Genomic DNA, 25,577 nt, shown 5'->3' on the forward strand with positions numbered 1-25,577 from the left:
TATCTATACCACATTTTCTCTATCCATTCATCCACGGAGGAGCATTTAGGTTGATTCCGTATCTCAGCTACTGTGAACAGTGCTGCACTAAACATGGGAGTGCAGGTGTCTCTTCAACATGCTGCTTTCATTTCCTTTGGTTATGTATCCAGTAGTGGGATTGCTGGGTCAGATGGGCCATCTGTCTTTAACTTTTTGAGGAACCTCCATTCTGTTTCCCATAATGGCTGTACCAATTTATATTTCCACCAACATGTAAGAGTTCCCCTTCCTCCACTTCCCCACCAGCATTTGTTAATTTTTGTCTTTTTGACAGTAGCGATTCTAACTGGGATGAGGTGGTATCTCGCTGTGGTTTTGATTCACATTTTCCTCGTGGTTAGTGATACTGAGCATTTTTTAATATTTCTATTGGCCATTTGTGTGTCTTCTTTGGAGAAATGTCTATTCATGCTTTTTGCCCATTTTCAAATCAGATTCTTTGTTTTTTTGTTTTGTAGTGTGTTTTGAAATCAAGTTCATATTGGTCTATAGTTGATCTTTTTTTTTCTTTTTTTTTTTTTGGAGATAGGATTTCACTCTGTCACCCAGGCTAGAGTGCAGTGGTGTCATCATAGCTCACTGCAACCTCAAACTCCTGGACTCAAGTGATACTCCTGCCTCAGCCTCCCAAGTAGCTGGGACTATAGGTGCATGCCACCATGCCCAGCTAATTTTTCTATTTTTTTTAGAGACGGGGTCTCGCTATGTTTTCCAGGCTAGTCTCAAACTCCAGGCCTCAAGCAATCCTCCCACCTTGCCCTCCCAAAGTGCTAGGATTACAGGTGTGAGCCACCACGCCTGGCCCATAGTTTTCTTTATTTGATGTGTCCTTGTCTGGTTTTGGAATCAGAGTAATATTGGCCTCATAAAGTGAGTTTGGAAGAATTCCCTCTTTTTCAATATTTTGGAATAATTTGTGAAAAATTGGTATTAGTTATTCTATAAATATTTTGTAGACTTTAGCAGTGAAGCTGTCAGGTTCTGGACTTTTCTTTTTATGGGAGACTTTTTATTACCGCTTCAATCTCATTTCTCATTACTGGTCTGCTCCAGTTTTTCTGTTTTTTCTTTATTTAATGGTAGGCTGTATGTGTCCAGGAATTTACCCATTTTTTCTAGGTTTTCCATTTTGTTAGCATGTAATTGTTCATAGTACTTTCTTATGATCCTTTGTATTTATTTCTGTGATATCAGTTGTAATGTCTCCTTTTCATCTCTGATCTCATTTGAGTCTTATTTCTTTTTTTCTTAGACTGGCTAAAGATGTGTCAAGTTTATTTTTTTAAAAAAACTCTTTTTTTCATTGATATTTGTAATTTTTGAGTCTCTGCTTTGTTTTTTTGTGCTTTTATCTTTATTATTTCTTTCCTTCTACTAATTTTGGGATTAGTTTGTTCTTATTTTTCTAGTTCCTTGAGATGCATCATTAGGTTGTTTATTGGAGATCTTCTTTGTCTGGGAAAGTGTTTATCTTCTTCATTTCTGAAGAATAGCTTTGCTAGGTAAAGTGTTCTTGGTTGTCAGTGTTTTTCCTTCAGCATTCTAGAATATATCATCCTACTCCCTCTTGGCCTGCAAGTTTTCTGCTGCCAGGCATATTGGAATTCCCTTATGTGATATTTGCTTCTATTCTCTTGCTGCTTTCAAGATCACCTCTTTGTCTTTGACCTTTCAGAGTTTCATTATAATCTGTCTTATTTGGGTTGAATCTCGTTGGTGACCTGTAACTTTCCTGTACCTGGATATTTGTATCTTTCTCCAGGTTTGGAAAGTTTTCTCTTACTATTTCTTTGAATAAGCTTTCTACCCCTTTTCATTCTCTAGTCTGTCTTCAATGCTAATGATATGTAGATTTGTTCTTTTGATGGTCTTATCATAGGTCTTATAATCTTTTCTTCATTCTTTTTCATCTTTTTCCTTTTTTCTCCTTTGACTATTCTTGAATAGCCTATCTTCAGGCTCACTGATTCTTTCTTCTGTTTGATCAATTCTGCTGTTGATATCTTCTATTACATTTTAACTTCATTTACTGTACTTTTCAGCTCCAGGATTTCTGGGGGTCAGGGGTTATTATTATTTCAATTTCTCTGTTGAATTTCTGATAGATTTCTGTATTGATTCTCTGTGCTTTCTTTAAGTTTGCTGAGTTTTCTTAAAACAGCTATTTTGAAGTCTTTGTCTGCCAGATTTTCCATCTGCATGTCTTTAGGGTCAGTCACTGGCATCTCTTTTTGTCTATGTGATGAGACTATGTTTCCTAGGCTATTCTTATTCCTTGTAGAAGTTCATCTCTGTCTTCAGATTGACAGATTAGGTATTTATTCTAGTCTTTGCTGTCTGGGTTTCCTTGTGACCTTTCTATTTCAGTGGACTTATTTAGAAATCCTGAGCACACTATTGTATTCCAATTCAGCACTAAAGGGTGCCCTAAGCACAGGTTAGACACAAGTCCTGCAATGACTCTGCCAATAATGCAATGTCCAAACTGGATGGGCCTGTGGGAGATCCACAGAGGGCCCCTGGGGCCATGTGGGAGAACCCACCAGGCCCTCAAGTCAGAGGATTTGTGGACCACAGGGATCACAAACAGCCTCTCTGGTACTGTGTCTTAGCTGGCAGGGTTGGGGAGCCATGGCCAAGTTCCACAGGCTGGCTGCCAGTAGCCTCATCCCCTTTCTTTGTCCCTAATTGGCCTCGGATGGTTGAGCACCATCGGTACTCGTGATGGTTCCCATGGGCCAATGCAGAAGCAAGTCTCACACAGAGGCACCTGGGATGGTGGGGAAGCCAAGTGCTTCCAGTTTTTCCAGTGTAGAAACCATGAGTCTAGGGGGACTTTCCACAGTGTGGTGCCACAATCGCCTGGGGGAGGGGCAGTGCAGTCACAGAGAACTGGTCTCTGTTCTGTTCAACCACAGTTTCACTCATCTTTGCAATCCAAGGGGCTTCACGGTCTCACTCATGTGTTCAGGTTCCCTTAGCTCTTGTGAGGGTAATTTTGTACATAGATAGTGTTTAAATTGATGTCCCTGCAAGGGTAAGACAGCCGGGGAGATGTACTCTGCCATCTTGCTCTGCTCCTTTCTCAAATTTGCTTTTCTAACAAGTTCCCAGGTGATGCTGATGCTGTTGGTCTGGGACCACACTCTGAGAAGACAATATAGACATCACCTGTCCCTAGAGAGATTTGCATACTCATGGGGACAAGTGTCAGAATCCAAAGAAAGTGCTTAATGCTCACGGATCATTTCTTTCCTTGCACCCTCTTTTCTTGATGCACATTCCCATTCTGAGCTTGGGGTGGAGCTGCTTCTTTGTGAATTCCCACGCCATGCTGCAGCTTGATGTGATGTGGCAGTGAAAGTAAATACCTTCCAGAAATTCTGTCTTTATGGAGACATGTTAAGGAGTATCATGGAAGGAGCACCGGAATCCTGCCCCATCACTCACCTACTCCCTACCCCGTACCCTGCTTTATTTTTTTTTCTTTTTTGTTCAAATTCCTGGCTTATGCAATCTGCTATATTTTCTTCATAGTATTTTTTGACAATGTAAAATTATATTACTTAGTGTTTGAACTTTTATTGGCTTTTTCCCTTAATAGAACATAAATGCCCTGAGAGCAGGGACTTTTTCTATTGTGTTCACTATTGTGTTCCAGAGACTGGATCAGTATCGGACACATTGTATGGATGGATGGATGCATGGATGGATAGAAATGCATGTCAAGCCCCTCCCCCACTGTGCTTTTCAAAACCTAGCTCATCATTAATAATATTTAATAGTAGTAGCTGCCCTGCCATGTTACATGCACCCTATTGGGTCCTTTTTATACACATTATTTCATTTAGTCTTTTCAACGCCCCCTCAAGGGAGGAGGCACTATCATCCCTATATTATAAGATGTGGAACCAGAGCTCCCAAACGTTCATGAACTTGGCTAAGGCCACTCGTGCTTATTAGATACATGAGTGTGTTCTCTTGTAAACAAACTCTCTTCACTTCCTGTCTGAAATTTCTTAGAGCTGGGGTTTAGAATCAACATTCTCTTATTACTAGACCTTTCTTCTAGCCTGCTCAAGATTTGACCGTTCCTGACCATAAAAACAGGGAAGCTCTCTTAGGACATGAGCACAGCACACAAAGGACATGTTGGTTTAGGGCCCACCCTGATCCAGGATGGCCTCATCTTAACTTGACTACATCTGCAAAGATCCTATTTCCAAATAAGGTCACATTCCCGGATACCAGGGGTTAGGGCTTCTACATATCTTTGCGGGGGGTGGGGGGGAAGACACAATTAAATCCATAACACCCACCTGCTCTACCAAGCTAGAAACAGAGAGATTGTCCTTTGAATTCCTTCGTCTTCCCATTTCTCATTCAATCTCCAAGCAGGTTCTTTGGGTTTCCATCCATGCCTCTCATTCAGCCCTCCTGCCGTCTGGTCCTAACCCTCTCGCCAGCTCCACCTCCCACGTAGCCACCAGTCACTTCCTGTGTCACTGTGCTCTTTAAAAATGTCTGATGCTCCCTACTGCCTAGAACTACAGTCCCCAACCCCAGGCCACAGACCGGTACTGGTCCATGGCCTGTTAGGAACCAGCTGCACAGCAGGAGGTGAGCAGTGGGCCAGCGAGTGAAGCTTCATCTGTATTTACAGCCGCTCCCCATTGCTCACATCACCACCTGAGGTCCGCCTCCTATCAGATCAGCAACATTAGATTCTCATAGGAGCACAGACCCTACTGTAAACTGTGCATGCAAGGGATCTAGGTTGCAGCTCCTTATGAGACTCTAATGCCTGATGATCTGAGGTGGAGCTGAGGTGCTGATGCTAGTGCTGGGGAGCAGCTGCAAATACAGATTATCATTAGCACAATGATTATCATGGAACATTAGGTTTGACTGCACAATAAATGTAATGCATTTGAATCATTTTGAAACCATTCCCTTCCCTCTGCCCCCAGTCCTGGTCCGTGGAAAAATTGTCTTCCATGAAACTGGTCCCTGGTGCCAAAAAGGCTGGGGACCACTGGCCTAGAGGACCATGTTGAGATTCTGGCTGGACACATGGCCTTTTACTCCAACCCCTCTCCGGCTCAATTTCCGCCTCTACGTCCCATGGTTCCCAGACTTCAGCCACACAGAATTTCTCCACAGTCCCAGAATGTATTACATCTGTCGCTTCTACGGAGCCTTTTTCAGCCCCTGTTTTCAAAGTTTTATTATGAAACTGACCACATCATGGGGAAATCACATATTTGTTTACATCTCCCCAGCAACACCCCCCAGCTGCCATTGCCCAGCGGTGGTGTGAGCTCTGTCTGACTCATCTTTACGTACCTAGGGACGAGTGTACTTCTTAGCACCCACTGGTATTTGTTGAACAAATGGGGCCTTAGTTCTGCCACTTCCTTTGGCCTTGGACGAATTGCTTAACCTCCCTGACACTTGGTTTCCTCATTTTGTAAGTTTAGAGGATCTGTGAGATTCTTTAAGCAGTGACATTCTGCAGTTGCCCTGACCTTTGTGCGCTGCGCTCATGTCCTAGGAGAGCTTCCCTGTTTTTACGGTCAGGAACAATCAAATCAATTGCGGAAGAGTCTGGCCAGTAACACTGAACTAGCATTTTCCTTAAACCTCTTTGCAAATAATTTTTCAGCAAAAGGCTTAGTTAGGGCTGGGCGCGGTGGCTCACACCCATAATCCTAGCACTCTGGGAGGCCGAGGTGGGCGGATCGTTTGAGCTCAGAAGTTTGAGACCAGCCTGAGCAAGAGTGAGACCCCTCATCTCTACTAAAAAATAGAAAGAAATTAGCTGGAAAACTAAAAATATACAGAAAAAAATAGCTGGGCATGGTGGCATATGCCTGTAGTCCCAGCTATTTGGGAGGCTGAGGCAGAAGGATTGCTTAAGCCCAGGAGTTTGAGGTTGCTGTGAGCTAGGCTAACGCCATGGCACTCTAGCCAGGGTAACAGAGCGGGACTCTGCCTCAAAAAAAAAAAAGGGGGGGCTTAGTTAGGGAAGCCGCAGGCAGGGTCTAAGACACAATGGAGAACAGGCCACAGCGACTTGCTGTGTGATGTCCTGGAAGCCTAAAGGATTTCTGCATTGCCAAGGGAACTGGAAAGGAGTGTTGTGCCCATTAGGTAGCTCATCTAAAGACCATAAAGTCTGAGGACTGCAAGAGACCTGAGGAGTCATCTGATGCTTAATTCCCCTGTATACCTTCATGGCACGCACCCAGTGTAAGGAGATCAGTGAGACTGGCCTATAGCAAGGTCTGTACATCTGCCTCATCATCAAGAGTTCCTGCCTCTGTTTCATATTCAAAAGTGTTTTATTTAAGGGGATGGCCATGTCTTACTATATTTGGATGAATAACATACTTAAGGAATTGTTTATTTTGCTGCTTAAAAGGACACCTCTATGCAAACGGTTGCTTTGTGCATCTCGTTGCAAGCACAGTGAGATTTATAGTTTACTCCTGGAAATTGGCCTCACACCTGACATGCATCAAAAACCATACCAAAAAAGGTTAATATGCTAAACTCACGGTAACAATGCCAACCTTCTAAATGTCTCAGGGTAGGAAAAACGCTGCTTTTTAAGAAGAATTGTAAACATTAAACAGCTGAACAGACTGACACTTGCCCCTCTTCCATGACAATGGGAACGAGAATGCCATGCAGGTTGGAGAGCTGTGTTTCTGGTGCTGAAAGACAAGGGCGTCGGTCTGGCTTTGCAGATTTTGTTGTCGAAGAGAATGCTGCCGGTATTGATGTCGCATCCCATCCCATAAGCTCTGCTGTGTGTATTTCTCGTCAATATGACCTTCAGGTTAATTGAGGCAACAAATCCTTTTTGCTATTGGGCCACATTACCTGAGTTGATAGATATTTCCAATTTTAAGGGCCTCCAAGGAGGATGATTATTGAAGTAACATTTGCAAGAGATAAATCTAACAGTGGGAATTAATGAGGAAGCGTTGAACCGCAGTGACGATGACGTGCGCGGCCGCCATTCGAAAGCGCCTCCTGCCACCTGCCGGCCGGATGGAAACCTGCAGCCGCGTTCCGAGGCCGGAGTCGGTTGTCGCCCTCGGAGAGAGGAAGCGGCCGCATCTACACAAACAGGAACTGACCCGGCTTCAAATGCAAATCCTGAGGGCTGACGGACCTAAATAAAGAAAACAGCCTATTTAAAGATAAAAGTTAAGAGTAGACTTTCCTCCAGTGCCTCAAAAGGCCACGAAGAGGAATTCTTTATCACTTCTGAATTTTTTTCAGTGGTATCCTTAAAATCTGGTATTTGGGCTTGGTGGCTTAAAATAAATACAGAAATTCTAGGTTAGAAGTCAAAAGACCCCCGAGCTTCTGGGGGGCCGTGGGGTAAGACGGATTGGAATCTCTCTGAGCCTCAGTTTTCTCGTTTGCAAAACCGAAAATCACCGAACTCTCATCAGGCTCCCAGAGACCGTGAGGGTCTCGTCGTCTTTCTGGGCAAAGACAGCGGCACAGGCTCCTGCTGGCCGGGTCGCAGACGGACCAGGAGGGGACCAGTGTCGACGCCGCCTCTCCGATTCCAACCGAAGTTTATAGACTCGAGGCCCTTGGAGGAGGTCAACCTTGGAAACAGCCACGTCCTGGAGGCCGGCGATCAGCAGTGGGGGGTTGGACGCCCGCCGAGGAGGGGGCAGATGCTTCCAGCTCTTTCGGGTCCCATGCGGCCTTCAGCACCGTCAGAAATTCATGCTTATCCTAGCGGGATTGACAGACCCCTCTGAAGAACAGAGGGACAGGAAGGAAGAGGTGGTCCCCCCGCACACAAACACAAGGATGGTGGGTGGTAATTATTTTTCTATGTAATAAAGTTTACTAAAAGTTACAGTGATCCACGAAAATCCACATGGCTCGTGTTGTAGCACCTGGGTGTGGCCGCCTGCCCCCCTTACCTGATGGCTGCGAGACTTCCGGTGGAACAGGAAATGTGCTTGTGTTATTTCCTTCCACAATTACTCTGACATCTGAACTGGAACACGTGCCGTGCTTCCGGGCCGTGTGCTGAGTAGTGAATAAGACGACATAGTTCCCAGCCTGATGGAGGACACAGTCTTTCAGAGATAGAAACAAAATGCAGGAATTATTAAGGGCAATGAGGGTTAAGAAAGAGGAGTGCAGGGTGTCTCTCTCTCTCCTTTGTGCCTGTCCCTATCATCGTTCTCTTCGACTGCGACCTCCCGGAAGGGCTGGGTAACCCTTGTTCAGCACCCAAAGCCACAGCTTAGTGCCACTTGTACTAAGTGCAATAGACAGAAATGTCCCTTCCCCAGGCTGTGCATCCGGAGGCCACTGACCCACTTGGGTAGGAGATAGTAGTTAAGAAAGTTGTCATTGCCAAGCCCTGAGTCCTCGGGAGCAGAAATAACCCTAGGACTAGATTGTGGAAGCTACAGAACCGCAATTCCTGTGGTCATTAATTCTGTCATGTAAGAATCAGCTCAGGTAAGCTCCCTTACCCTCTGACAAATGAAGAAACAGCTCAGATCCCTCTTGGGGACAGAGATGCAGACATGCAAATTATTGCTGATAATAGAATAAAAATTGCTTATGATAAAATATAGGACAAATTTCTTAAATCCTTTCAAAATTTAACCATTTTTAAAAGCTTCTCTCCTCCTGATAGTAAAATTTTTGCCACCAGCTCAGTAAATCGCATGTATTTAGTTTTTTTAAAAAAATTTTTCTGACAGGTGCTTTGAGCTCCTAATAAATGAACTATTTATAAATGATCTTTGAATCTGCTTCTTTCTAGCATCCCCAAATCCAGAAGGAGTCCCAGTATATCAAATATCTCTGCTGTGATGACGCAAGAACTCTCAACCAGTGGGTTATGGGAATTCGGATCGCCAAGGTGAGAGAGCGTCCCAACGTCCCCCTGCCTTGAGTGTGCCAGCCAGCCTCCTGACCTGGGTCCAGCTTTTGTGCCCCTGGGAAGCAGTTGACCCACTCTTGGGTACAGCCACAGACATCATCTTGTTCATCTGCCCAGTGGGGTTTTTCAACAGTGGGGAGTATAGAACAGGGACCTTTCTGGTGCTCTGAGAATCAAGGGTTGACCTTCATGTAAGACTTTTCAGATATTTACTCATGGAGATTATTGCAAGCTCAGAGTGCAGTTAAGAAACACAAGATCTTATCCGAGGGTGGTGGCACGCATCTATAGTCGCAGCTACTTGGGAGGCTGGGGCAGGAGGATCACTGGAGCCCAGGAGTTTGAGGCTGCTGTGAGCTATGAGGACCCCTTCACTCCAGCCTGGGAGACAGAGCAAGACCTGGTCTTGGGGGAAAAAAAAAAAAAAAAGAAACAGAAAATGGAAGGTACGATACAATTAGGTAAAGACGCATGTAATCAGAATTGTGTGGCTAAAGGTCTCTAATGTGTGGGTAAACAGATTAATGAACTCTGCTCATCTGGAAAATTATTGAACATGGGAAAAAACAATTTGTGGATATTTTTAATCAAAATACACCAAATAACCAACTTGGTAGTTATGGAATATTCTTTTTTCTGAATGCGTATATTGCAGTCAAGTGCAGAATTTGGGATAAATGGATTCCTTTCTCTCCCCCATTGTGTCCCCTCTCTAGTATGGGAAGACACTCTATGACAACTACCAGCGGGCCATGGCGAGGGCTGGCCTTGCCTCTCGGTGGACAAACCTGGGGACTGTCAACGCAGTGACACCAGCCCAGCCTGGCACAGGTACCGAGCAGGAGCAATTCCAACGCTCACTCAAAGCTCAGCACTCGGGTTCAAAACGCATCCAACACATTCTATAGAAACAGAACCTTGTAGACACCATTCAGAACATGTTCCTCTTCTGACGGTCGGGCTGATCCCTCCCCCAGCCCCGCTACACACACCCTGTACCTGTTTTCTTCTGAGTAACCTTTAACAAAGCATGGACCACTTTTTTCAGGATATGCTTGTGGCCAAGGTGCTGACCTCCAGTTTGGGGGGAGCTAAGGTGACTAGGGAGGTGTTTCTCATCAGAGCACAAATATCTTATTTGCCGAGGCTCCGCTAGTGCCCAGAAACCCTCCCACGCCAAGGGAGAGATCACACCCTGGTGTTTCGCCTTGGTGACATTGTGGCTAGAGCCCTGCACCCAGTCTTGGAGGCCACATTGTGAGGGTAGTGTAAGAGCAACTTGTCTGTGTTTTTACAAGGGGAACAGGACACCAAGGGATGCAGCGGGGACCATTTCTGGTTCTTACAGCAGCCCTGCAAAGTATAGATCATGATCCCCACTCCACAGCGGACAGCACCGCGGGTGGGAGACGCTGGTATCTAGTACCTTCTACGTGGCCCAGCTGGGAGTCAAACAGATCATGTTTATGACAAACAATGGTTGAAAGGACTGGAGCCATTTGTGGCAGAAGAGTTCTGATCATCGTTGTCCAGTGTTAAGGGACGGCCCTGTCAAGGCCAGTATATGTGTTCTTTGCTGTTTCAAAGGGTAAAACTGGCTTAAGAGTGTGGAAATTGCAGTAAGGTACATTTGACCCAACATGTGAAGATACTTTCATTAAAGTCGCTCTCCTTGGGCCTCCTGGCCGGGGGCGCAAGGGGGAGAGCCCTGGGGACAGCACCCCTTTCCTGGGGAGCAGCGGCGCCTGTGCCCTGCTGCCGGCTGAGGTGCTGGGCCTGGGTGAGGATGAGGACGACCTGGAGGTGTTCAGTGAGACAAAACACAACTAGGGAAGGTGACCGAGCAGATGGCCACTGTGGCCGGCTGAGATCGGGGCAGAGGAGGCATTCAACATGGCTGGGATGGAGAAGGCGGCGGCCTCGGCCTGTGTGGCCAGAGCTGCAGGGACAGCAGGGCACGGAAGCCCCAGCAATGGACATGAACTTCTTCAGCCCCATGATGCCAACGTCCCCGTTGTCAATGACAAACCAAATCAAGTTTGAAGATGAACTGGATTTAGAGGATCTCTTCATCACAGTTGATGAACCCGAAAGCCATGTGACTGCCATGGACACTTTCATCACTTACAGGATGATCACTAAGACATCTCGTGGGGAATTGGACTCCAGGGCATTTGAAGTTAGGGGACTTTATGAAGATTTCCTTTGGTCAAAGGGACAGCTTGAAGACGCACACCCCACTCTGACGACTCCCCCACCGCCAGGGAAGCTGACAGTAAGAGAAACGGTAGACGCTGTCATGGGGACTTCATTGGGACACGCAGGGAGGCATTACAGAAATTTCTGAACCGAACTGCTGATCATCCAGCTTCAACATTTAGTGACGACTTCACAGTCTTTGTCACTGCACAAGCTTGGGAACTGTGGTTTCACAAGACACAAGGGCGGGGACTGCCAAGCAGGGCGGGGCAAACAGAGCTGTGGCCTCCTCCACGAGAGGAGTTAAAACCGCCCAGAGTTGTCCATGGAAACGAATAACTTTATTGAAATATTTAGCCAGAAAGTAAATTTGATAGATGAAATATCTCAGACAATTTACAAGGAAGTCCACCATCTTGGGGGGAAATGCCACTTGAAGTTCCTGAACTGTCAGGTTTCCCCTTCCCAAGACGTGGCCACTCTTTGGGACAAGGCGTTCTGGTGTCATCTGTAGCAGGAGGACACCAGCCTCCTCTCCTGGGCTCCTTCTGGGGCAGATACTCAAGCTCAAGTCTCACTCACTGACAAGGGAAATGTGCCCAGTTTCTGCCTCTGGGCTGTTTCCAGAAATCAGCATATGCCAAATCTCTTCTAAATCCAGCATTCCTAGGAAGACCTGCTGAAGGTCGTTAAAGGAATTTAATGAAGGTCATTAAATGGTCTTGAACCAGTCTCTGTGTGCAGCCTCCACCCAGGACATCAAAATTACTTGTGATTCATACCTTACAATTGGGTGCTTACTTCTTAAATTCGGTGGGGAATGATCTGACATCCCCTTTCGTGTAGACATAGTCTCATGTCTAGAAAAGAAAAATTCAGAATCATATGTAAGTATGATTCATGTTTTGTTTTGTTTCCTTGGCAACCTATTTTTCATAGACATCTAATTTTTTTTAAGATTCTGGATTGATGTTGACAGACACAGTCTGACCCAGGGATAAACTGTAAGGTTCTAAGTACTTTGATTTTGGGGAACTCAAAATCCTAAGTATAGTGCTTTTTTAAGTTCTCTGAGTCATTCTAGCAAATAAACCTGACGGGGTCCTAGGAAGCCCTGATTTGAAGAGGGCTGATAAGAAGTGCGGGTGGCCAGGGACCCCGCTTGTGGCAGGCTTCAGAAGTGGAGGCCAACTTATAGAAGTTGAGCCCTGGAATCAGCGGAGTCTGACACTAACGACAGGTGGTTAACATCAGAATTGAATGACAGTCCACCCACGTGGCGTGGAAACAGAGCACCCTCCCAGCCAGGCCTTGGCTCTGCCATGTCGTTGTGGAGTTGGCCATTCTGTGAGACGCCACCACGACAGGACACCCACAGACCCCACATCCGGCCACGGGCAGCCCGCCTGTGAATTTCCCAAGAGAAGGAGATACAGAAACGAGGCACCATGACACATGAAATTCTAAGTGACGATTCGCTGGGCCGGTGGCCATAACTCCAACTCACGGCTCACTGGTAGGATGGCCTAGAGTAACATGGCTTGAACTCAAAGCATGAAGTGGACAGCTCTGTCCCCAAGTCTCAGTTCTAACACCAGCCCCAGCCAGATGTGGATATGACACCAGTGACTTCAAGAAAAGGAGGGAGGCAAGAAGGGAGAAGGGAGGGAAGCAGGAAGAAAGGAAAGGAAGGAACTGGTGGCTGTTAAACTAGTAAATCTGGAGGGTGGGAAAGAGAGAGGGTGGGAGGCTTCCCCGGGGTGAGCAGAGAGTTGGCGGGTCCCTTTCCCCCGGAGGGCTCTACGCAACAAGCCACCTTTTGTTTCTACCAAAGACCTGTGGACATCAACCATGACTGGGCCAGTAACACTGCCTGTTAACTCGTTTCTCTGGCTCCATGGTTCTCAACCAAGGGTGATTTTGACCCCCAGGGATATGTAGCAATGTCTGGAGACATGTTTGGTTGTCACACCTCAGGGGTGTCTAGTGTCACCTAGTGGGTAGAGGCTGGGAATGCTGCCTCTCCTACAAGGCACAGGACGGCCCCGCACAGCAAAGAATTTTCCAGGCCCAAATCTTAATAATATTGAGAAAACCTGTTCCAATCAAGGTGGTCTCCTAGTTTCAGATGTTCTTCACTCTCCTAAGACTTCCGATCCCTAACCCTATGCCTGCAGCAGAAACAGATGGAATCGTGAAACAAGGAACTCCTTTAAGTTCTCAGCACTAAACCAGCGACGTACCTGCACCTGCGCCCATCCGAACCTGTGTCCCTCCGTCACCTCTTAATGCTTCCACGCACGCTCCGGTCCCCTATCCTGACACCTGCTGGTGTCCCCCACCCAGGGTCAGCACAGGCTCCACAGGTGCAGGGCATAGTCCCCAACAAGGCTATCCTGACTCCAGATGCCAGCCACGCTTTGGGGGTCCCCAGGCCACCCCCACTTCTGACCTACTGACTATAAATTTGGGAGTTCCCTTACCAGACAATAAATTAACCCATGTTCTTGCTGCTACAGAGTCTTATTTAGCACGAATTCTTAGGTTCTGCCACTGCCGCAAGCCCTACAGAGAACACTGTGCTGAGATTTTAAAATAAACATGCTGGGAGGCCTCCCTGCTTATTAATAAAGTGCTTCAGTGGGCTGAAGGGGAAACAGACCCTCAATTCAAGCTTTCTTTTCATTTATGCCTTAGAATTTATCTCCACGAGTGCCTGCTGTGTGGGATTTGAAACTCTAAAGAGCTGCATCAGTGACTGGCTGGGAAGCAAGTACAGATGAGCTTGCAAGGGACCGACGTTTATTCTTCTCAGTTATACACATATATGGACACGTAGGATGGCCATCGTTGCATCTTAGTGGTGAAGAAATGATAGCATCTTTTAAAATCCAGTTCTTGGCCAGGCACGGTGGCTCACACCTGTAATCCTGGCACTTTGGGAGGCCAAGGTGGGAGGATCACTCAAGGTCAGGAGTTCGAGACCAGCCTGAGCAAGAGTGAGACCCCTCATCTCTACTAAAAATAGAAATAAATGATCTAGACAGCTAAAAAAATATATAGAAAAAAATTAGCCGGGCATGGTGGCGCATGCCTGTAGTCCCAGCTACGTAGGAGGCTGAGGCAGGAGGATCGCTTGAGCCCAGGAGTTTGAGGTTGCATTGAGCTATGATGGTGCCACTGCACTGTAGCCTGGGCAACAGAGCAAGACCTCATCTTGAAAAAAAAATTCAGTTCTTGCCAAATACTGTTATTGAAGCTTCCCTGTCTCCACCTGAATTCATGGCACAAAATCAGCAGGGCTCTTGGGAAGTGTTTAAGGGACTTACGTCCATCCAAGGAGCCCAGGACAAATCCAACCGTATGTCCTTCCAACACCCCCTCCCCTCAAAATACAGTTAAGGTGAACTTCAAGAATAGTCTTGGGGGGAAAACGTTCCTTGGGGTCAGAGGAGTTACTGGCTGACTGCACTTGAACCTCGAGCCGTTTGGGGCACTAGTCAGGGAGCCCCTTTTTCACCCCTAAGAACCGCTCCCCTGAGTCAGTGCCCAGCAAAGTGGACCTGAGGAACCTCACAGGATGGATCCCAACAAGAACTCAGCTGCGGGGTGCCATGGCGTTCACACTCCGTCCCTTCGGGACATGCTGTGAAATCATTTGGTAGGGACTAGAGGTCCCGTCTGATGCCTTCTTAGCGTTAGTTAGCAGCTGTTCTCAGGGACTCCAGAATCCCTCTCGGCCCACCTCCTCCCCTTCCTCTTCTCCTGCCTTCCCTTCTCTCCGAAGTTGAACCAGAGTCCTGGAGAAACGTGCAGAAGTAGGGAAGGTCGCCGGCTGTGGGGCCACAAATCACATGGGATTGGTGCATTCTGCCAGGATTCCCCAGACTGCAGAAGACACGAGGCGGCGTTGTTCTATTATGTATCCAAAGTGTATAACAAGAAGTCATTTGTTCTAGATAAATGGCGATTTTCTTTCTTCCCTAATAGGGAACAGCCATGGGGGCTTTTCCGGTACTCATAAAATGACTTTAGCAAATAGCTTTAGCCAAGACTCTTTCAAATTTATAAATGGACACAAGCATCTTTTTCTTTTTATTCTGAAATAATTTCAAACGTACAGAAAAGTTGCAAGAATAGTGCAAAGAACTCCCGTGTACCCTTAACCCAGGTCGCCAGTAATGACCATTTTGCCACATCTCTTTTGTCATTTTCTCTCTCCGCACTCCTTTCTACGTATGTGATCCATGTGCATATTTGTTTCTGGACTATTCGGGAGTAGATGGCATATGTCACTCTCCCTTGTCCCTTCAATCTCCAGTGTGTATTTATCGGAACTACAGTCTGTGTTCCAGTTCTGCCAATCGTCTCAATGTTGCCCTTGAACGCAATGAATTCTTATGGCACAGCTTCAGTCCAAGATCGTGTGTCGCATTTAGTCCTCTTGTTTCTGTAGTCTGCTGGCATCTCAGCCTTTGTCTGTCAAGACATTCGCCTTTTTTCACGAATAAGGGCCATTTATAGACTGTCCCTCAATTTGGATTCGTCTCATATTTCCTCCTAATTCTTCAGGTTATGCACTTTGGGCCAACATGAGTGCTGCTGTGTCCTTCTCAGGGTCTCAGAGAAGGAGACGGACCATGTCTGTCTGCCCCTTATGGAAACACAAAGGATCTCTTTGCTGTCAAAGAACTGTTCCGCCAGCCCCGGGGCCAATGTTCTCTTGCATTTCGACCACTTGGCTAAGAGGTTGTCCAGCTTCTCTCCTGTGTAGATTTTTCGTTTTATACTTAATCACTATTAAGTACTTGGAGATGGTGCAACTATCCTATTCCTCAACAAACTTTCCCTCTTCTTTCAAATCTCCTGAAGTCTTTCTCTGAGTTGAGTTGTTATGGAGATCAATGGGTCTTTTAAATTATTGGGAAACTATTTGAAGAACTAAACAGTCAGTTCACAAATATTTGACAGAATAGCTGGTACTGAGCCTGGCTAAAGCCATCTCTGCATCCACAGGGTTAGGGGTGGGAGACCTCATGGGCTGGGCTGGGTGGCAGTTCAGTCACAGGAGAAATGGCCCCAGTGCGTGGAGAGGTGACTGTCCTCTCTGGCACACTCCTCTAAGGAGCCAGAGACATCAATGTACAGCTTCTGCCATCTCATTCTCTCAAAACTGTAAACCCTCCAAGAATCACACTTTTGTAGAAAAAGGACAAATTAAAAAGGCAGGAAAATAACATAAATGCATATCAGAATTTGGAGGGGAAAGAACACATCTAATTCCAGGGCATACTGGGGTTGTGTGAATTTCTCCCAACTCTATTGTCCCTGTGTCCAGAGTACTTTTAGTTGAAGATTATGTTCAAAAGTTGTTCCTGTACTCAGCATGGTATGAAGCCAGATAAATACATTTCAGGTAAATCAATAACAAGAATTAAAAAAAAAAAATAGGTGTTGAAGGCTTATTCTCCAATTACCAAAAAGTTTTTAAAAGCAGAACATACTATTCTCTCTAGGGTCGCAGCTAATCCCTATCTTCCTCTGTAGGTTTTATCGAATACAGTAGTCACTTTCCTGAATCTTTTGCCGAATCTCATATAAAGTTTGGCCGTAGAACCTCAGATGTTTCATAACCTCTCCTGTACCACACCATGCCCGTGAATCCCTTTCTTTTGCTACAGAGACAGAAACTGCTTTGTATCAGCAGATTCATTTGCAAGAATGTTGAAAATGATTTGCTCACTCTTTTCTCTCTTCTTCCCTCTCAGGACTCAAAACGGGCGCCGCCCAGCCCAATGGGCAGGTCCCGCAGGCTGTCCCCTCTGCCAGTGCCACGCTCGAGGAGGCCCACAGACAGGCGGAAACCGCCAAGGTAAGGCCACAGAGTGGCTGACACTAACTCTATCAAACTGTCACCTATGAACTCGTGTTCTCAACCTTTAGCATCATTCCAACAACTGCCCTTTAAAAAAAAGAAAATATGGTTCCAAGTGATGAGAAATCACTGTAATTTTAGGTAGGAAACTGTTTTATGTTTTTATCTTAAAGTTACATACACTAGAATCAAAAGTTATCAAGGTTACATTTGTTATTTAAAAAAAAAAAAGAAAAGTTAAAACCAACTGTTATCACACGGCTTAGGGAAAACGGAAGGATTTCTTTTAAATGCTGGCGATATTTAGCTACTTTTACTTTCAGCGAAGTGATTTTCTCGGTTTAGTCGAGTGATTTCAGCCCCCTCTGAAAGCGGCACACCTGAGTTTTAAGCCCTGGGGAGTTTTTACAGGGTTTTGTTTTTTGGAGTTTTTTTTCCTGACTATATCAGAGCAACCAGTTAGTTGAAAGCGCAAACTGGGCCCCCAAAGCGGATTCGAAGCCGGCTAAAAGGCTGCACTCGAAAATGTGCATTTTAGGTTTCTCCATCATACGGTTCCCCAGGACTGGGACGGAGGGTCCGGGGGGCGGGGCTGGAGGGGCACACGGAGCGACCTCGCGTGTCAGTGGCGATGCCACGTCCACGGGGGCCGTCCCGTCCCGTGCAATGACCAACTTGTCGCCCCGCTGCAGGAGAAGAGGCCGGCCCCGGGGGCCCACCGCGAGCCGGGGGCGCCCCGGGCCCACCCGCTTCCCAAGGCCAGCCTGCCCCCGCCCCCGCCCGTGCGACGGTCCTCGGACACCGGCTGCGGCCCCGTCCCGCCCCGCCAGGCCCGGGGCGCGGGCGGAGGGGACTTCCCCGCCCCGCCCGACGACTTCCTGCCGCCGCCGCCACCGCCGCCGCCGCAGCTGGGGGACGCCGAGCTGCCGCCCCCGCCCCCCGAGCTGGCCGACTCGCCCCCCGACTTCGTGCCGCCGCCGCCGCCGCCCGTGTTCGCTGGGGACCCGGGCTCCGCGCTGCCGCCGCCCCCGCCGCCGCCGCCCTCGCTCTGCCCGGAGTCCCCACGGCCGTCCCCCGCGGTCGCCAAGAGGCCACCCATGCCCCCCAAGAGGCACGACAACCCGGGACTCCCCGCCGGGGGAGGAAGCGGGGAGCAAGATTTCATGTCAGACCTCATGAAAGCTCTGCAGAAGAAGAGGGGCAACGTGTCCTAAGGGGACGTCCGGGGACGTCCGTGTGGCATAGGGACAGTCACCTCTCACCCCAAGTGCATGTTCTGGTACATTACTGTCGTGACATCTTGTTCATTCTAGATAAACGTTGGAAGTTTTCGGACTAGAAATGATGTGACACTTTTCGCTGTTGTGCTCAGGTAGGACACATTCATGACCATTCACCTAACACAGAATTTAGACTATCCGCCTAAATGTACATATCTGTCCTATATTGTCCCCTCCACGTTTAGGTTCATTTATTTTATTATGTTCAGAAGCATCAAATTAATAAAAAAAAAATCTTTCCTGAAGCCAGTATTTCTAGAAATGTCATTGCATAAATCGAGTGCGACATCAAACCACTTTAAGAGGATTTTTGAGGAATTTTACAGTTAAAGGAGACAAAAGTCAAAGACAGAGCCATGAAAATAAAACTAAGAAAATCTAAAAGGCCTCTCCAAAGCCAGTTAGAAGTGATTTGAGTAACAAGAACCTAGGATAAATTGGGCATTGCGATTGTCTCTGAGCGAAAACATTACAGGTTAAAGAATATATATGCTTGCCTTTTCCTGTTCCTACGTTTTAATTTATGGGATATTTATAGCATTGTAATAATAGAGAATCCAAAAACTATCTCAATTAACTATTTTTTGGAATTACTATATTATTCAACCATTAAAAAAGCAAAATAAAACAGCCTGTGTGCAGGATCGCAGTCAGTCAAGCAAGGGACCTCAAAGGAACTGAATATACTCTGCCTGTCATGATTTCCGTTTTTCCTCTTTCAATTTTCTGAAAATTCTGAAGGTCACAGAGATAAGAGATGGAAAATATGTCTCAGATCAACAAGACTTAAGAAGGCACAGAATTTTGAAAACTAGTTTTAAAAGGTCAAGAACATTAGAAAGTTGTGTTTCTCTACTGTGCTCATTATTTTCTCAAGCCTGACAATCTCTTCATGTAAATGCACTTTCAGCTGTTAAATATTTTCATTATTTCTATAAATGTCCATTGAAGGGAAGCATTTCAAAATGCGGAAAGAAATAAAAGAATCCCAGAATAGAAATCACTTAGCTATGTGTGAGCACCGATTCCCAACTGCCTGTTCAGAAATAAAAAATTAAAAAAAAAAAAAAAACACCAGTTAATTAGCTTATCATGCTAAGTAAATAAACTAAATCAAATAGAAACTCAATCATAAGGCACTTTGTTAGGAAAAAAACTTCTAAATTTAATCTTCAGTGGTATGAGGTTAATTTATTAAGCAGAGGAAGAAATAAAATGGAAGCCTGATAAAATGAAAATTGGATGATAATTATCACTAGAAACAGAGAGATTCAATTCGGCTGCCTGAAATTTCTGGGGAAGTTGCATTATGGAAATATAAACCATTATTATCTATTCCAGTGAGGGCTGTGCCCCTGTTAGACATTGGCCAAATGTGTTCTGGTTTCTGCCAATAGTGCATGCATCATGATTTTAATTTTGAGAACTCAATTACATATTTATCTCATTAATCTCATCACAACCTGAGACCCAGATAATAATAGGGATTATGGGGCCCATTTTATACCTGATTAACTTTCACACAGTTAAGAAAAGGTAAACTAAGATTCCAGACCAGTTGTCCTGCACCCCACCCCCACCCCCCGCACCCCCACACTGCCTCCCCAGAGCCTGTTATGCCAGAGGGAACAAAACAAAAGGCACCTTTGTTCTCAGAACACCAACTCAAAGAAACTTTGACCCAAGAGCAGGCAGAAAGTTCTTTGGCAGAAAAGATAACCTTTGTGCCTAGACTTGCAAAGGTTACCTGTGGCTAGGAGAGAACAATTTCTGTTCACTTTCCCATTCCATCTCCTTGGTCCTAATCCAAGCAGGACATTTAAACCAGGAGATTTTGTGAAGGTTTAGAGAAGCCCCTGAAACACCTCTCTGCCTGCAAGGGTTTAGTACAGGAGCAAAATAATTTTACAGACACCTGCTTAATCCCGACACCTGAGCTTCACAACCAGCTCAACTCAGACCAAGGGAAAAAAAAAAAAAACGTATGCCTAAAACCCTGTTGGCTTGTCTTGGGAACCAAGGAGTGATCAGGAAGCCAGGGAAAGCCACTGGGCTTTCCATGTTGGGTTTGTCTTAATGTCCTGTGGTATCACAGGTCTGTGTGTGTTTTAAGTCACTGGTGTTTGGAGATGCATACACAAATACTTGTAGAGGAAATGAAACAATGTCTGAATTTTGCTAAAAATAATTGAGGATATGCAAATTATACCTCAATTGAAACAGTAACTAGGAATATGGGGGAAGCATGTGGAGGTGTAGATGAAGCAAGATTGGCCATGTATTGATAATTAATAAGCCCATTAAATAGTAAATTGGATTCATTAAACTACTAAAATTTTCCCTACTGTTTAAAAATTCACAGTAGAAAAAAAAAAACCTCTTGATGTACAATAAAACTAAATATTTATTGATAGACCCCAAAGTGCTGAGTACATGGTGTTAGATGAATATTTACAAGTCTGTTTTGATTACAAGTGTCATAAGATTTTCTTAGTCATTGAGAAAAACTGGTGATTTATTGAAAACACTTTATTATTTCATTAAAGTTATTGATTAGAACAAAAATGATCACAAAGATATTTCAAAGAATAAGTTCCAATTTATTTGGCTAAAATATATTTATGTTTATATATATTTATCAAATGTAAAATTGTCATCAAAATGTGGATGATCATTAAGAATGTATTAAATAGATTATTCTATGATGAGTTCAATGATAGAAGTATTCCTTAATTTATTTTTCCCAAATTAAGATGAGCAACTAACTCTGAGATCTTTAGCCCAAGAAGGGGTGGGTGAAGCGTAGCCTGCTTTCTCGGCTGCGGGATGCTTCTGGAAGGGATGCCGAAGAACTTGCTGTAGAAGATGGACCTAGTAAACAATTTAAATAGGTAAATGTAGGTTTTCTTACTTAGGACTCTCATTAATTTTTTTTTTTATGAGACAGAGTCTTGCTCTGTCGCCCTGGGTAGAGTGCCGTGGCGTCAGCCTAGCTCACAGCAACCTCAAACTCCTGGGCTCCGGCGATCCTCCTGCCTCAGCCTCCCGAGTAGCTGGGACTACAGGCACATACCACAATGCCCGGCTAATTTTCTATGTTCATTAGAGGCCAAGTCTCGCTCTTTCTCAGGCTGGTCTCCAACTCCTAACCTCGAGCCACCCTCCCGCCTCAGCCTCCCAGAGTGCTAGGATTATAGGTGTGAGCCACTGTCCCTGGCCTAATTTTTAAATTTCTAAAAAGGCAAGGTAAATTTTAAGTTTGTTTGAAAATGTTTCTATAGTTTGTCTTATTAAAACCTCAACTAGAGTTGTTACTTAGATTTCTATTGTTTCACAGAAAGTTCCTTAAGTACTACTTTTGTATTAAACTAAGGGAGTGTGTACAATGTCATGGAGACTACAAATGTATCCTAGTAATTTTAAGGTTTTCACAGCATTAAAAGAATGATAATTTTCTAAAATATTTACAAAATTAAAGGATGTTAATGACTTGCAGTCTTTCCAAATCAAGGGCATGAATTCTAGCTCATGCTGCTTCCTCATTTGGAATTTGACCCTATGGTAATGAACTGAGGCACCAAAGAACACACCTCTTTCAAGAATAAATTTAAGACCAAAATACATATTTTCAGTGGTTTTGTTATTGCTTCGGGTATGATGAAGGAAATGCTTAGTTGTGATAGAATAAAGTAGATGATTACTTATGCTAAGAAAGTAAAGCCAAGAGATGAAAAACAGTACTTTATTTTATCACTAATATTTTAAATATAGAGATTGCTTCATTATAGTGCTCTTAGAGCCCCTCTTGGAACATCTCCCAGGTGCTCTCTATACATATCCTTTTACTGAAGGTAGCTGTATACCCATCAGTCTCACCTGCCAGTTTAAGAGCTACTTGCACAGATTTTTACAGTTCTCCACAGCACCTTGCATTGAATGGATTCTCAAGAAATGTCTGATGAGAGAAGGGAAACACCAATTGTACGTGTAAAGAAATGCAAGCGTAAGGTTTGACAAAGTCTTTTTCCTCTCCCCCCTGAGCATGTGACCTTTAGTTAACTTGCTAGGCCTGTTCCCTGGTAGCCTGACAACGTGGTCCGGCCACCGTATCACCACACAGCGTTGCCTGTGACAAACAGCTCCTGGACCGGGAGGACTGTGGGACCTGACAGGAGGCTCCAGGCTGTCCTAAGCGTGGTGAGTCTTGGTACAAGGCACGTCTCTTTTGAGGCTGCTGGAAACTATGCCTGTGGAGTTGGTATGAGACACTGGTTTCTGCGGAGCAGGAAGCTGCTAAGCCAGGGCTGCCCCTGCAGCTTCCAGCGTGGCTGTCACATCCTTGCGCCTGAGCCGCGCGGCTGTGCCTTCCTGCTGGCGTGGACTGCTGCAGGAACTCCCGCGCTCGGGAACCTGGTGTCGCCCTGCTGGTAAGTACGTTCCAGTCCTGTGTCTCTCAGCTGAGTGAGGCCAAGTGCGTGTCTGTGACAGTCACGTGAATCTGAACGTTTACTTGAACCTAAGAAAACACCTCCCCCCACCCCTTCCCACCCTGCCCAGCGTGCACTGGCATCCTCACTCAAGTAGAATCTTGAGGATAGGAAGGGAACAGGGAAGGAACGAAAGATAGGGAAGGAAAGAGAACCAGGCCAACGAAACAACTTATTAAACACTGTTTAGTTTCCCCGGCTTAGACAAACTTACCTAACTATAAATGCTGAGTTACCGCCCTTCCCTTTGTTTCTCCTTTAATACCATAAAAAGACTGCATTTGAAAATATTTTATTTTCTGAAATGAAAACCTGGAATTGTCAGGCTAATGAAACTACTGATATAAAATGTTAATGCCAGTTGCAATTAAAAACGGCAGAAAGTTTCTGGCGCATGCCAACTCTGATCAATGGGCAGTGCCCACACGGCATGCTGGGATGAGAATGATCCTGAGGCTGAGGTTTTACAGAGAAAGAGGCCACGATCACCAGTAATGTCTGCTCCCGGCACGGGACGGGAGAGTGGCGGTGTGACAGCCAGGGCCATTCCTGTTCTAAAAATACATGACATGTGATACATTTTTAAACAATTTAATTATGAAATATTTGAGGCAGAGAAGGTATGCAGAATAATGTAATGAACCCCTGTGTATCCTCCATTCAACTTCAGAAACAAAACACTTCCAATATGGTGGACGCCATATTGCATGATATTGACAGGATTTTACATGGTTTTATACTATTCATATATTTAAGGGGTAACACACTGTATGAATTCCTTTGCCACCTGCTTGTTTTGCTTAACATTATATGTGAGCTTCATCCAAGCTCATGCATGTAGCTCTCATTTATTCATGTTCATTGCTGCCAAGATTAATTCAAAGCGGAGCCAGGTAGTGCCATGGATACTTGGTAGAAACAAATGCTTAATTCCGTCTGGAGAGATACACCCTCAAATCAGGTTTCGCTGGATTTTAGAGATTAATATCCAAAATTTCACAACACAAACAATAAACAACAGAATCAGGCCCTCAGAAGTTCAAATAATGTATATATGTGTGCATCGTAAAGTGAATATTTAAAAATTTAAATAAGTGAAAGAATATATAGAAAATATGATCAAATAATTCAGCTAATAAACAAAAGAAGGGAGACCAAGGAGGGAGAAATCTGTGAAGTTGGTGTGGGCCATGGTATAGTTTAGCACATCTGCAAACAAAATAAGTGTGTTTAAAATATGATAGATTTTAAATGAATAAAAAGAAACTCAGAAACGTCAGCCACCTCACCTCTGAGAAATCATTCTTTTCTGCCTTCCGCACTGCAGATTCTGCCATCCAGTTCTTCAGCACGTACCTTGGGTTAACGGCTTAGACAAGCGGGGAGAGCACATCTTGAACAATAAATCACCACGATAAATTAAGTCCACACAGGCCATATGAAATCACCACTGAATCTGATAACCTTTAAGAACTTGGCCAGAAGGCTCAAAAGAGAAGACATTATCAGTATCAATTTTAATTATTTATAAACAAGGTACAGCATTTATTATCTTACGGTACAGAAGAAAACTGGTTTTGAGCATTATGATCAATATTATATTTTGTTTTTCTTTTCAGTGTTTCATCACTAATTTGGTTTTTCCACCATTTTCAGTTCACTAGGCGTGGAGAAGTCAATGCATCTTAATTAGGCCCTGTAGTCACACGGTAGATTGAAAATTAATATGTAAAAGTGATTTATTTTTATAGCTATCATTTATTGGATGTGTATTATGGCCCAGGCACTATAACAAGATACTTCATATGCATTATTGCTAATCATTATAACATCCCTGCAAAATATTCCCCATTTGCCACAGCTAAGGACCTTGAAACTTGGAGAGTTAAGTTTCTTTCAGATCATACAGCCAAAATTAGCGGAGACAAGATTCGTCTGCCAGATTCCAAAACCCATATTTCCACCACACCCCAAACCACCTTCCTTGTCTCTCCACCATCTTTTAGGACAATATTATTTTAACATTAGTATGCAAACTTATTGAAAGTAAAACTATTAAATATCATATTTTATGTTAAGTCACCTGCTGAAGTTAAAGAAGCCCATACATGACACTTCAACTCAACTAATATATACTCACCTAGAATTATTCTAGATAAAAACAAAATAAAACAAGAAACTCAGTCCCCGTAAGTCATTGCTTTTATGTGATAATCCTTAACATAGAGAAAATCAAAAAGATTACTTACTTGTTATTCTTTTTCTTCTTTCAGAATCTGAGTCATTCATGTTGCTAAAAATGAATAAAACAAAGAACAAAATTAACCAGTGTCTCCCCAAACTATATCTTTGTTTCAAATAGGAGGGAATTATTTCATAAGGCAAATAATGAGAAAAAAATACCCAAATCACATTGAATCAGTGTTTGAAAGGAAGATAGAAAATACTGAGTTTGATTAAACAATGTATTAATATAAAATACTATCTTGTTTAGTCGTTTTAGGGAATACCAAGCCTTCTTTTATTTTAATCACTTAAAAAATATTTTTGTCTGAAAAGAAATCTAAACTTAATTTTCTGAAAATAATACTCAAGGTCCCCTTTATAAATAGCCCTCAGCAGCCATTAAACTGTGAAGGGCTATTTGTTCCTGTGCGTCCTGTGTTTTTCCTACCTCTTCCTTCTCTCTTCAGCTGCCACTACCTACAACTTCCATTGCTTTTTTGTTTAAGATACAGGGTCTGTCTCTATCACCC

The 25,577-nt window shown here is 44.5% G+C and overlaps 1 protein-coding gene, 1 long non-coding RNA gene and 1 pseudogene across 2 annotated transcripts in view; 2 read left to right on the forward strand and 1 right to left on the reverse strand.

Annotated features, from left to right (window-relative positions):
• APBB1IP (amyloid beta precursor protein binding family B member 1 interacting protein) overlaps nt 1-18,339 on the forward strand; it is a 94,394-nt gene extending 76,055 nt beyond the window's left edge. Inside the window, exons 11-14 of the mRNA XM_069458651.1 lie at nt 8,861-8,959; nt 9,697-9,811; nt 16,948-17,051; nt 17,747-18,339. Coding sequence (XP_069314752.1) covers nt 8,861-8,959; nt 9,697-9,811; nt 16,948-17,051; nt 17,747-18,268 — 840 coding nt within the window. The 3' untranslated portion in view covers nt 18,269-18,339. The remainder of the gene's footprint in view (nt 1-8,860; nt 8,960-9,696; nt 9,812-16,947; nt 17,052-17,746) is intronic.
• On the forward strand, nt 10,298-11,693 carry LOC138375249 (sorting nexin-7-like; annotated as a pseudogene).
• Nucleotides 18,340-21,016: 2,677 nt separating the features above from the next.
• Nucleotides 21,017-25,117, reverse strand: LOC138375382 (uncharacterized). Its single transcript, XR_011231492.1, has 4 exons — nt 25,071-25,117; nt 24,111-24,214; nt 22,211-22,289; nt 21,017-21,205 (listed from the first exon to the last, which is right to left on the reverse strand). It is a non-coding gene; the product is annotated as an uncharacterized lncRNA (long non-coding RNA).
• Between the last annotated feature and the right edge of the window lie 460 nt (nt 25,118-25,577).

Source organism: Eulemur rufifrons, chromosome 25 (genome assembly GCF_041146395.1).
Source record: "Eulemur rufifrons isolate Redbay chromosome 25, OSU_ERuf_1, whole genome shotgun sequence".
NCBI classification, from domain to species: domain Eukaryota; kingdom Metazoa; phylum Chordata; class Mammalia; order Primates; family Lemuridae; genus Eulemur; species Eulemur rufifrons.